Source organism: Mustela putorius, unplaced genomic scaffold (assembly GCF_011764305.1).
Source record: "Mustela putorius furo isolate JIRA1106 unplaced genomic scaffold, ASM1176430v1.1 tig00003858_pilon_pilon_pilon, whole genome shotgun sequence".
NCBI classification, from domain to species: Eukaryota; Metazoa; Chordata; class Mammalia; order Carnivora; family Mustelidae; genus Mustela; species Mustela putorius.
In genome coordinates this window covers 52,298,439-52,311,895 of record NW_025422010.1, presented here as the reverse complement: position 1 = coordinate 52,311,895, position 13,457 = coordinate 52,298,439, and the positions used below count along the sequence as shown (strand labels likewise).

Sequence of the window (13,457 nt, the reverse complement as noted above, 5' to 3'; positions counted from 1 at the left end):
CATCTGTATATTTAAAATTTTCCATGATATATAGCCATGATTGAGAACCACTAATTTTTTTTTTTTAAGATTTTATTTATTTGTCAGAGCAAACGGCGCATGTACTAGTGGGGGAGCGGCAGGCAGAGGGAGAATCAGACTCCCCACTGAGCAGGGAGACTGATTTTGGGGCTCAATCCCAGGACCCTGAGATCATGACCTGAGCCAAAGGCAGACACTTAACCCACTGAACCACTCAGTGGGTTCCCTTGAGAATCACTCTTGAGAATCTTTGTAGTCCTTGGTAACAGCCAGTAATTATAATTGGTGCCACTACAGAATACCAGATATCTTATACCTTCTTTTTAAATTTTTATAAAATTTCTAGAAGGTAGGTATTATCTCTTTTAGCAGAAAAGAAAACTAAGAGAAGTCGCTTTCATACAGTTAAATAGCTAATAATATGCAGAGCTAATATAAAACCATGTAATATATTGGGTTCAGAATTCTATTTAAAGTTGCCAGTGATTGCAGTCTGTGTCCTAAAGCAGTTGAAACTAGGAAACTGCCATTTTGTTGGGAGTAAGAAGTTTCTTCAGTGCATTCATTGTTTTTACATTGCAGGTTAGTGAAATCAATATAGTAGGTTATGACTAGTCTTAAAAGAAAATGAAATAGAACATATGCATGCCAGACTCTCATATGCAGTAAGGGTAAATATTGATGTTATAACTTCTGTTTCAAATATGTGTGTAATTGCACACACACACACAGTATATGCATGTGTATGTATTATTTGGTAAAATGTTCCAGGTAGATTCCAGTTGGCTGTTCAGAGAGGAATTAAAGGAAAAAGTGACCACTAAGGGCTGGAGAAATGAAATCATTTTAGTTGTGATTCTCCAAGAGTTGGGAAATTTAAGGAAGTCCATTAATACCTTTCTCTTTTTGTGACTCTGTTTAATGAACACTTCCTATAGCTAGGCGCTGCCCCACACACCTTACAGATACTGGCTCATTTAATCCTTACAGTATCCCTAGGAGGGTTGGTGCTGTTACCTTGGTTATGCTGGTGAGGAAACTGAGACCTGGCTTGGTTAAGTCACTTTCCCAAGATTGGAATCAAGCCTAAGCAGTTTGGTTTCAGGTTCCTGCCAGTAACTGCCACTCCAGGCTGCCTTACCGTACAGGGAATGCATGCAATTGTTTAAAGAAACAAAGCCTTATCTCTTCTTGAAATAGACTAAGCCTGTGATGGCAAACCTTTGACTTCTTAGTAAAGAACAAACACATGCCTATAAAGTTCATTTAAAATTAATTGGAACATTTTTTTTCTAGGTATAATTAGTGATTTAGTTTTAAAGTTCCCTGGCTCTTTTAAGAGTTGAATTTGTCTTTGGGAAAAAATGCGGTCTTTTCTTCCAGCCAGCCTTTCAGCCCATAGAGCCATAACCCTGATGGCAGCTCTCCAAGCTGTAGGCCTAGTTCCCGAGGGGAGAGGCAGCCCCAGCCTCTATGATGAAGCAGCTTTCTATGCCCAGACCTGCGGTGCCATAGCAAATGTTGCAGATGGTGCGGGAGGTCGGGTGATAGAAATAACCAACAGACAGAAGCCCTGACAGTCCTGCCTGGTGCCACAGCGAGAGGCAACCCTGCAAGCTTGCCTCAGAGAAGCCTTCCTCAGCAAGTGGAACCTCCTGATTTCCCAGATTGGAAGTTACTGAATTGAGGCAGTAATGGCACTCGCTACTCTGAATGGGACTCGGGGCCAATTTTCAGGAGGCAGGAGAACAAATTAAAGGTGTAGATACAGATGGAGAATGAGGAAATTGGGACACACTAGTGAATTATGTAGGTGGTTTTCCTTTCTCTAATCATAATGCTCTCACCTATTATGGGCAGAATAGGCACAATATGCACGCACAAAACTGCCTTCAGTGAACAATAGCTAGTGTTTGTTGGGCTCCCGGCTTACTTGCTTGGCTGAGGACATACTCTGAATTTGGGAGCGATTTGAAGGTAGGGAGGGCATCATGGGCAGGCTTGCTAAATCCGCACACATACTCTAGGAAGGCACAGGAGAGCAGGCTCTTTCTATACCAGCAGAAGCCTATTTCAGTGGCCAAATGGTTTAGTTTCCTGCTTGCCAGAAGTGCCTTGGGCATTTATTAAAAATTTAGGAAATCTTAAATTGTTTAGGTGATACTAAACATCGTATTTTTCATGTATATGTAACTAAATCTGGAGATTTGGTTTTGGGATTTACTAGTAAATCACAACCAGCTTATATGCCTGACCACGCCATAAAATTTCTAGAAAGGAGATTATGAAAGTCCTAATAATCTTTTTAAAAAGTTAAATGGCCTTTTATCCATAACATTTTAACTTCAGGTGATATATTGATTTGAGGGCAATTTAATATGTGTTTTCTTTATAGGAATATAAATCTCATTTATTTCTAATAAAAATGCAGAAGATGAATTAGCCAAGCAGCATATAACTTGCAAATTATTTTAAAAGAGAATAGCTTTCATAGGAAAAATAAAGATAAAATGAGCAATTTGGGGAAAGATAACATAGGACAGTAATTTCCAAATGGGTTTATTAAATGATAGCCAAGGATTTGCCTGTTATATGTTTTTCCCTCTGAGAATCCAGGACTCTGGTATTTCTCTTGAGTCTAGGGACCATTCTTTATTCCTGTCAGATAGTACAGAGTCAGGAACCCTCTGTCTTGGCAGTCTGAATTGTATTTTGCAGCTGAAAGGCAGAGGAGAATGATCTCCGATTTGATCAGTGGGATCCTTTGCCCCCTCTGTCTGAATGCTTATCTTGTTATCTCCAGGTCTGTGGGTGTCATCCTGTTCTTGCCAGTTTCTCTCTTAGGACCTAGAGTTCTGCCCCCTGGATAAGCCCAGGGGACCTTGCTCTCTGCCTCTGGCCCATTCATTTGTGGATTCCTCCTCACTGGGATCAATTGGAATAAAAAGCCTCTCTATTATGTACCTCCCTGATGCTGGCCAACTGATGATTTTCAAAAGCCAGTCATCTGAAGCGGAATTTTCTGTTCGCCAGACAGGATTCCTTAATTTGTGTACCTTGTTTTGCTCCATGGCAGAAGTGGATGTAGGCTTGTTGGTGGTGTTTTGCTTTCATTTCTGCATCTGTTGTGAGATAATTAATGCCTTTAGTCTTGAATACTGCACGAACACTATAGGGGTGTGTGTGTGTGTGTGTGTGTGTGTGTTTTCTGACTGCAGTCTCTTTTGTTTGTCATTTAGCAGTGTGACTCCTAACAACTATATTTCCAGTGCTTACCATGTGGAAGTCCAGATTCAGAATCAGGAAGGAAGATGTGGAATTATCCATTGGATATTTGATTGACTATTTTAGAAATGGGCTCTATTTTTTTCAAGTTTATGCCTGCTTCATTTCTCTCCCTCCATAAAATTTTCCCCACAGTATCTTTTCCAACATGAACAGAGTAACTAATTGATCAGGAGATACATATTTTTTCTTGGCTTCTGAAAATACGAATTTATAGAATCTGTTTCATTTATGTTATGGTAGTTTTGAGGATAATGTGGTTTCACTAACTTCTTCCCTCCTCTTATACATTTGAAAACCTTAAGGTTGAAATATCACTTTTGTAAAGTTGATATAATTCATACCAGAAGGATTAGTTGATTTCTAAAAATCAAATACCAGAATTTAAACAAGATCATTTTAGCCATTTTAATGCCTGCAAATGTCAAATGTTTACTAGTTGGTTAGATGAAGCAGATTTCCTCTAGTATATTTATTCTCAGGAGAGAAACATCCTCGTTAAACCGAAAAAGCACGTTTTCATTAAATACGAAATAGCACTAGGTGAGGGAAGTACCCATTGATAGGAAAGGCATTTGATAAATTGGGGTGCATTTAAAATGTGTTAGCTGCTCTAAAACCCCAGATCCATTTTGCCATGTGGCTTTCAACAATTAATGTGACAGATGGCCTCAAAACAGCCTTGGAATCCTGATCTTTTGTGTCAAGCTTCAGAGGCTTGGCAGTTGCTCTGGAAGGTTGAGGTGTCAACCTGTCCACCAGCTGTTTGCACTTTGGTTCCAGAGTTGATGGGAGGAAATGGCCATGGCTCTAAGAGCAGTAGCTCTCCTCCATGCCTTGATGGGGAAGCATTTTTTTTTTTTAAGATTTTATATATTTATTTGACAGAGAGAGAGAGAGATCACAAGCAGGCAGAGAGAGAGAGGAAGCAGGCTCCCTGCTGAGCAGAGATCCCAATGTGGGGCTCGATCCCAGGACCCTGAGATCATGACCCGAGTTGAAGGCAGAGGCTTAACCCACTGAGTGACCCAGGTGCCATGAGCAAACACAAGCAGAGGGAGCGGCAGAGGGGGAAGCAGACTGCCTGCTGAGCAAGGAGCCCGATGCGGGGCTGAATCCCAGGAACCTGGGATCATGACCTTAAGGCTTAATGGACCTAGCCACCCAGGAGCCCTTCCCCCGCCCCCCACAGTGGAATTGATTGGAATCTTTAAGTTTGAAACACACGGAGAGACTGGTTTATAGGCTTGAAATAGAAAGCCCTATCTGGCCAGTCCTACATGGCATTGTAGCTGTTGACAGTAGGAGTAGTTTCTGTGTTCTTTTGTAGTGTATGGAAATATATATACTAGAAAAATCAAAGGTTCATAAAAATTCAAAGAATATGCATTGCTCACTTTTGTATTCACTACTGAGATTTGACAGTTTTTTTTTTTTTTTAGTAGACTTTATGCCGAGCATGGAGCCCAATGTGGGTCTTGAATTCACAACTCTGAGATCAAGACCTGAGCTGAGACCAACAATCAGATGCTTACCTGACTGAGCTACCTGGGTGCCCCAGGATTTGACAGTTTTGTTTTTTTTTTAAAGATTTTATTTATTTATTTGACAGACAGAGATCACAAGTAGGCAGAGAGGCAGGCGGAGAGAGAGGTGGAAGCAGGCTCCCTGTTGAGCAGAGCCCAGTGCAGGGCTCCATCCCAGGACCCTGGGATCGTGACCTGAGCTGAAGGCAGAGGCTTTAACCCACTGAGCCACCCAGGTGCCCTGGATTTGACCGTTCTTAACTTTTTGGTATCTTTGTGTCTGTCTGTGCTTTATCTGAATTGGTAGTTGTCAACTGGGCATGATTTTGATCCCCTCCATCCCTTCTTCCTCCTGGGACATTTGGCAATATGTGCGACATTTTAAGTTGTTACTATTCAGAGGGTGCTACTGACATTTAGTAGGTTGAGGCCAGAGATGCTGTTAAACATTGTACAATGCCCAGGACAGCCTGTCATGACAAAGAATCCATCCCAAAATGTCAGTAGGGCTATGACTGAAAACTAAGGTAGGGTGTGTGTGTGTGTGTGTGTGCTTGAACGTGCATGCTTCCGTTTTTTTGCTAAAGTAATTGACGGTGAGTTGCAGACATAACGATAACTTTACTTCAAAATAACATGAAAAGACTATCTTATTTAAACAAGAAGAACTAAAAAGGAGAGTCTCCAGAGATCAAAGAAGCAAAGGGAGAAAGTGCTGGAAAATTAGATACCAGAGAAGGGAAGATTCTAAGGTGTAAGAAAGGTGAAATATGTGGAAAAACCTGATTGAGTTGTTGGTTACATCCGGGTCCTTGGCAGAAATGATCTGGATGGTTGTTCCAATCGCCACATCCTCAGGAACCTCCACAAAATAAAAGCCTGGCTCAAATATGGGGGGCTCATCCACATCTTCCACACTGATGTGCACTGTTGTTGTGTCCTGAAATGGGCCTAGGTTCAGAAAACGCATCTCTAGGTGAGGATTGGCTCCTTCCACTTTTAAGGTGTAACTTTTCTTGCTTTCAAAACTCAGGGGCTGAAAAGTAATGATAGGAAAATTGATTAGCCATGAGCATATATGTCAAGGTTCTGAAGGATCGCCAGTATTGATGGCTAGGGGTAGACACTCCCAACTTCATTAAAATGGTGGAAAAGAGGCAAAAGGAAAAACAAGAGGAGTTTTTCCTTTGTTCTCTAGTTCTTGGTCTTAAGGTTATTTTTAATAGAAAATGTAAGGACGATCTGGACACTTCAGAGAGTGTGAAGGCAGCTGGGGTACGAATCAGGAAAAACCCCGTTGCTCTGGGCAGGCTGTACTTGAACCTGCCTACTCTTCAACTAACCTGGTCCATGTGTCTTTAAAGCTGCTTGTTTATCTGAAAGAATGTCATGAGAACTAAGAGTGTGAGTTCAGTTTCACAATATCCAAACTGAGGCCTAGTCTTTTCCATTTGCTTCCCTAAAACAATTCTTTTTCTTTCTTTCTTTTTTTTTTTTTTTACATTTTGTTTGTTCATTTGTGAGAGAGAGAAGCGGGGGGGGGGGAAGCAGAAGCAGACTGAGCTGGGACACCACCTCCCGCGACACCACCTCCCGCACGCCCCGCCCCCCCGGCCCTGGCACCTGGAAATCATGACCTAAGACAAAGGCAAACGTTTAGCCATATGAGCCACCCATTGTCCCTATAAAAAAAATTCTCTGGTATAAAGCAGTAGTGATTTTTTTTTAAGAAACTACTATAAGCACCTTACCAGGGTTCTCAGAATACCGTGTCAGATCAATGTTTGTGTATTAAGTTTACCATAGATGCTCTCTTTTAAAAATCTCTTTTAAAGGCCTAATCCAATGCCTCATTTTACAATTGAAGAGACTGGAGACAGAAGGCTTCAAATACTGGAGCTTTAGTTCCATGGTTCTTGGAACTTAGTGCATGGTTCTACAGTGTCAAAGTAGAAATGCTTATACAGATTTTTAAATTCCTCATTCAAAGGTCGTCTATAAACCTTTGACTTTCTGTAGTAAAATTCCATGTCATACATAAAATTTTTTGGTTGCTTTTTTTTTTTTTTTTTTAAATCTGTTCCTACCTTAAAAATATTTTATGCCAAAATAAATACAATTTTAGGATAGAAACTGAACTCGAGTGGTATCTCTTAAGAACAATCCATTCATTTTTTTAAAAGATTTATTTATTTATTTTTAAAGATTTTATTTATCCATTTGGCAGAGAGAGAAATCACAAGTAGGCAGAGCGGCAGGCAGAGAGAGAGGGAAGCAGGCGCCCCGCTGAGCAGAGAGCCAGATGCGGGGCTCGATCCCAGGACCCTGAGATCATGATCTGAGCTGAAGGCAGAGGCTTAACCCACTCAGCCACCCAGGTACCCCTCATTTCTTTTTTTAAGCTGACAAAATGTCTAAATGTTTTGAGCAACATTTACCTCAGAACATCATCAATAATAAAAAAAAAATCATGGAAAGTTAATTCTTTAAGATACTTACAGTGGATAGCAAAGCAGTTACTAAAGCTTAGAAGTCACATATCCACTTGGTAGTGAGTTAAATTTTTCTAACTAAATATTCACTGGTGCTTTTTTTTTCCCCATAAAATATGCTGAATGTCAGCACATTTTTAGGTTAGAAAGAGGCATGTGTCCATTTAATTAACTGCTTTGCTTTTGAGAAACAAACAGCAGTAGAAGTTCCTTTAACTAAATTAGGCATTTTCAAATTCTAACAAAAAGTTTTTGCGTAGTTGCTCTTTGGTTATTACTTGTTTTGCATTAGTTTCACCCTACATTGTATTTCTTGTTTCCTGGAATCAGCCATTCCCGTTTAAGCAGCCATTTTACCAGTCTTACTGTCTCCCTAGTTTTTAGTCAGAAGGCAAGGTTTTTGGGGTACCTCGCGGACTCAGATGGGTAGAGCATATGACTCTTAATCTCAGGATTGTGAATTTGAGCCCCACATTGGGTATAAAGATTAACAAAAAATAAATTAAAAAAATAAGTTATAAAAAGGCAAGGTTTTATTAACAGGGAAATCTGCCACTCAGACTATGATACACTTGAAGGAATAGTTTTACCAATTTATTTATATTTACTCTCTAAATTTAGACATTCATTGTTCCCTGGTAAATTATATTATGTTTTCCTAAAATTCTTTCCTTAAATATGGGTAACCCAGAGTGGGCACTGTTGTTTATATTAGGTTTGTTCTAGGTAAAGTTTGTTTTCCCCTTAATATTAAGTCATTTTCCTAATTTGGTATAAATTTTGTATTTTTAAAATTGAGGTTACATTAAAATTAATCCTTTTAGTATAAAGTTTAGCATATTTTGGCAAATTATGTAGTCATATCTCCACCATGATAAGATACAGAACAGTTCTGTCTCTGCCATTACCCCTTGCCCTGTGCCCCTTTGTCAGCCCCTTCCCATTGGCAACCAATGATCTATGCTCTGTCCCTATTATAAGAATGTCATATAAATGGAACCATTCAATATATACTTTTTCGAATCTTTTACTTGGACGATGTATTTAAAATTCATCCATGTCTTTTTGTGAATGAACAGTTTGTCCCTTTCTATTGCCAAGTACTATTTACTGTATGGGTGTACCACAGTTTATTTATCCATTATCTGCTAGAGATACATTTCAGTTGTTTCTAGTTTGTTCGTTATGAATAAAGCTGCCATGAACATTTGCATACAGATTTTTCTTTGAACATAGATTTTTATTTAACTTGGGTAGAGACCTAGGAATGGGATTATATGGTTAGGTGTGTTTTTAACTTTTTAAGAAACTTCCACACCAGTTTTTAAAGTGGATGTACCGGTTTCCCACCAGGAATGTATGAAAGTTCTAGTTGTTCAACGTCTTTGTCGTTATTTGATTTCATCAGTTTTTCTGATTTATTCATTGTAGTGGGTATGAAGTAGTATCTCATTGTGGTTTTGATTTGCATTTCCCTAATGCTTAATGATATTCAGTGTTTTTATGTATCTTCTTGAAGAGTTGTTCATGTATTCTGTATTCAAGTCCTTTATCAGACATGTGTTTGCAAATATTTATTTCCAATCTGTGATTTGTTTTAACAGTGCTTTTGAAGAGCAAAAACTCTTAATTTTGATGAAATCTTATTTATCACTTTCTTAATCTGTGATTTGTTAATTTCTTAATTTTGATGAAATCTTATTTATCACTTTCTCAATCTGTGATTTGTTTTAACAGTGCTTTTGAAGAGCAGAAACTCTTAATTTTGATGAAATCTTATTTATCACTTTCTTATTGGTATTATCGTGTCAGATCTAAGAAATCTTTGCCTAGAGAGGGTCACACAGATTTTCTTCCATGTTTCCTTATGGAAATTTTATAGTTTTAGTATATTGCATATTGGTAGGTGTATGATCCATTTTGAACTTATTTTTATGAGATATGAAATGGTTTTTTTTTACATATGGATATCCAGTTGTTCCAACACTAACTGTGGAAGAGACTAAAGTGAGTTTTTAATTATTAAAAAATAAGTTACCTAGTGATGATTATATTAAGATTATTGTCTCTCTCACCTAACACCTAAATGATTTTATTATTTAAAATGCAAAGAAAACATTGTCCTAAATACTCTAAGCTTTAAATTGCTCACAACTGAAATATGAGTTTAACTTTTTTTTCATGAAAAGTTTTTGTACTTATTTTTTAAAATCAAAGAATTGTTTGTTTCCATAGTCATAATAGTAAATCCAGGAATAGTACCTTAAAACCTAAATTCCAAATTCAAAGAATTTCCTAGAGTTAGAGCACATAAAGAAGAGACATTATATTCTTAAAAATTGAGTCACAAAAATTGTGGCAAAAACTAGTAATGCAGTTTTTTAAAGCAGTTTTAATTATTCCTTCTTTTGTTTCCATAGTACTTTGTCATACTTACATTATGGTTCTTTTTATTCTGTTTTACAAATATTTCTTTCTTTGTTGGTCCCTTTCACAGACTCAAGGACAAAAGTTATGAATTAAGTTTTTATTTCCCTGCAAAGGTCTAAAACCCAAATGCAGCAACAAAATGTTACCTTGAGTTGGACAAAAAAGCTTTTCAGTCCAACTATTAACAAGTCCTGGTTGGGTGATAATATATACAGATTTTATGTTACAATATTTCAGTGATTTTTAAGGGGTGCATCTTTTCATATTTTGACATTTTGGAGCTAGGATTGCTTCTCCAATTGATGACGTCTTACAGTTGCTTACGCCAAACAGGAGAGAGGGTGCAGTTGAGTTCTGCACATTATGGGTACCACATGTGTTGAACTTCATTGCCTTCTAAAATGTCTTCAGAAAGATTGTACTATGATTTGACATTGAAACAAAAAGTGTTATGTGGGCAGAATGGCATGGAAACAACAGCAGGGAGTAAATCTGCTATTAGTGAAGCACATATGTCTGTGTCAACTAGAGCTTTTTCAAAAACTATAAACTAGGGAAGAAGAAGGCCTTGTATCATTTAAATTGCAAGAGTTTTTTTTTTCTTTTTTAAAGTAGTATATAAAAGAATGATGTGATTTACATTTCATGGGCATCTTAGATTTGATGAAATATAGAAGTTTTGCTCTTTGTGGACTATTTAAGAGGAAAAGGAAGTAAAAACAGTTGCTTGTTGTATGCTCGGAGATGGAAGATATGCTGAAGACTGGAATATGGCCTAACAGCATGCTCATCTAAAATAAAGAACAATCTTCAAAATATATATTTCAAGTTATCTTTCAAGCATTTGACTTAAGAGACTGAAAATCAATTGATTGATTACTTAAAAGCCAAAAAGACCCAAGGTACTGGGTAGTAATCAGTATGGTTTTATGAAGACCCAATTCTATCAATTCAGCTTAATTTTTCTTTTTGAAAAAGTATGTGCTTTTTAGACAAATAATAGGGCTTAGGGAAATAAATCAAAAGAAGAACTTCCGTTTCAATTTTATACAACATTATTAATGACAAAGTAGAAGATGGGTGTGGATCAGGCATCTGAGTGAATGTTCCAAAAGTATAGACTGAAGCAGTCAATAGCCTCAAGTATTTATAATATTTGACTTGTCTATCCACCCAACTTATTGACCTCTTTTTAATTCCATTTTCTGTTACTTCCCAAGTTCAGAAGAGAAATCCAAATGACCTTGGCAAAACTGATTGTTGTTTTGATTAAACGTGGATATAGTTTAATGACAGTGAGGGACAGTGGTATGTCTTATTAGGTTTAATCTTTTCTCCACATAAGGGAGCTGGGGAAAACAACATTTTGAAGTTCCTTTCAGATACAAAATTGTGATAGTTAATATTTTAAAAATGAATGGCTTGTAATAATGTCTAAGCTATATTCTAATAATTTGACATAAATTAATGTTTAGAATTATATATTAAAATACAAAATAGCATTTAAAATATATTGAGAATCCCAAAAGCTCTTTTTCTGATTGCTTAATTGTTTTAAAGAAAATTTTTGCATTAAAGAAACAGTGATTATCTGAAGCATTTTATCTTCAATACAACGATAATTATCTTTGAGTATTTACCTTGCTTACAGTTATCAGTCATGGTAAGCAGTGTCTTATTATCTGTTTACTTGAGGCATACCACATGAAAGGAGTATGTTCTTAATCCTATGTCATATACCAAATTGGTATTATTCTAGTCATCTTTTATATTTCTAACATGTTATTAACTCTCAAGGGATGAGAATAAGAAACTGCAGTATTTAAATTACATTCAGATTTATTTGTTTGTGAAATTATTATCAGCATTTTACACTGTTTTGAGGTCATCATGTGCTGGCTTGTAAAGATTTCTGGTTGGTAGAATGCTGAATCTGTGTTCTTTTGCTGTATTGGTTTATTGCTTAAGTGAATACAGGGCAAATAGGTGAACTCGTGCCTTTTAAAGCAGTGTTAATTCAACTCTGTGGAATAGCATATAGTCAAGTTGTTATTAAACACATTAACTTGTGCTCCATTTTAAGTTATGAACATTGCTTTCATCATGATCATCAGTGATCTCCATGTTCCTAAAGTTTGTGGTCAGTTTTCAATGGTCTCATAAGAATTTCAGTAGCATTTGTCTTTCCCTTCTCCCGGAGATGGCTTTTCATGCCTTCCGGAACACTACACTCCCTTAATTCTCTTCCTGTTTCCCTGATCTCTCCTTCTCAGTCTCCTTGCTGTCCTTTGCTCTTCTCTCTGACCTCTTCATGTTGGGGTGCTGTGGGGCTCATGTCACTCACTGTCTTCTCCGTCTGTGCTCAGGCCCTTGGAATGTCATTTTCTTGTATTTGCTTTAAGTACCGTCTCTATGCTTGTGACTCTCAGATTTCTATTTCCAACTCAGAACTCTTCTCCATGCCCCACACTCCTATAACCAGCAGCTACTGCACATCTCCACTGGGGTAGCATGTCCAGAACTTACTCCTACTATTTGCCACCTTGCAGACTCCCATCTCAGAGACAGCTCTCTTCTGGTTGCTCAGTTCACCTCTCCTTCATGTCCTCTTCAGTCTGTTCGGAAATCCCCTTGACTCTACTTTCAAAATATATCTAGATTCCGATTGCTTCTCACTATCTCCATTCCTACTGCCCTAGGCCACACTACCGTCATCTACCTCGATGATTGCGATTGTCTCAGCTGGTGTGCCTGTTCCCATCCTTGCTCCCCTTTTATGGTCTTTTCTCAACACAGCCGACAGAGTAATTATAAAGAAAGTCCAGTTATGTTGTATGTTTTATTTTTTAAAGATTTATTTATTTTATGGAGGGAGAGAGATTGCCAGAGCATGAATGGGGGGAAGGGCAAAGGGAGAGGGAGAGAAACAGAAACCCTGCTGAATGTGGGGCTCGATCTCACAACCTTGAGATCATGACCTGAGCCAAAATCAGGAGTTAGATGCTTAATGGTCTTATCCACTCAGATTTTAAAGCCCTCCCTGGTTTACTCAGAGGAAAAAGTACTTAACAGCAGCCCATAAGGTCCTATGCAGTTTGGCTCCTTTGTTACTTCTCTGAATTTTTTCATCTATGGGTCTTCCCCTCCACTTAGCCTTATCAACCTCCTTGTTGCTTTTGAAACAGACTAGGCAGAGACCCATCTCTCGGCCTTGGCACCGGTTGTCCCTTTGCCTGGAACACTTTTCCACAGTATCTCTGTGCCCATTCCCTTGTCTTCAGGGCTGTATGTGTAGTTCTCACTGAAAGTCGTTTGTAGGGCACTTCCCAGGATTCTGCGTTGTCAGGCTGCCCAGCTCTGTGCTGTGACTCTACCCACTTTAAATCTTTGTATAAATGTCACTTCTCTGTGAAGCTAATCCCAAGCACCCAGTTTAAAATTTGAAGTCGTGTTGGCTTTTCTGATAATCACTTTTGTTCTGTTTTACCCCTCCCCACTGTAACACTTAGCACTTTCTGGTATATTACTTTGTTGATTTACTTGCTATTTTGATTGTCTTCTTCCCTTTATTAGAATGTAAGCTCCATGAAGGCAGATATTTTTGGTTGTTTTATTTATTCTCTACATTAAATGCCTAGAATAATACATGGCACATAGGGAGACGCTCAATAAGTATTTGTTGAATAAATAATTTAACATACCT

General features: G+C 37.9%; 1 protein-coding gene across 2 annotated transcripts in view; it reads right to left on the bottom strand.

Annotated features, from left to right (window-relative positions):
- Window positions 1-13,457, bottom strand: part of CDH20 (cadherin 20) — a 204,938-nt gene that overhangs the window by 19,138 nt on the left and 172,343 nt on the right. For both annotated transcript variants that reach the window (XM_004745586.3, XM_004745585.3), the window contains exon 7: window positions 5,615-5,868. In XM_004745586.3, the coding sequence (XP_004745643.1) occupies window positions 5,615-5,868 (254 nt within the window). The remainder of the gene's footprint in view (window positions 1-5,614; window positions 5,869-13,457) is intronic.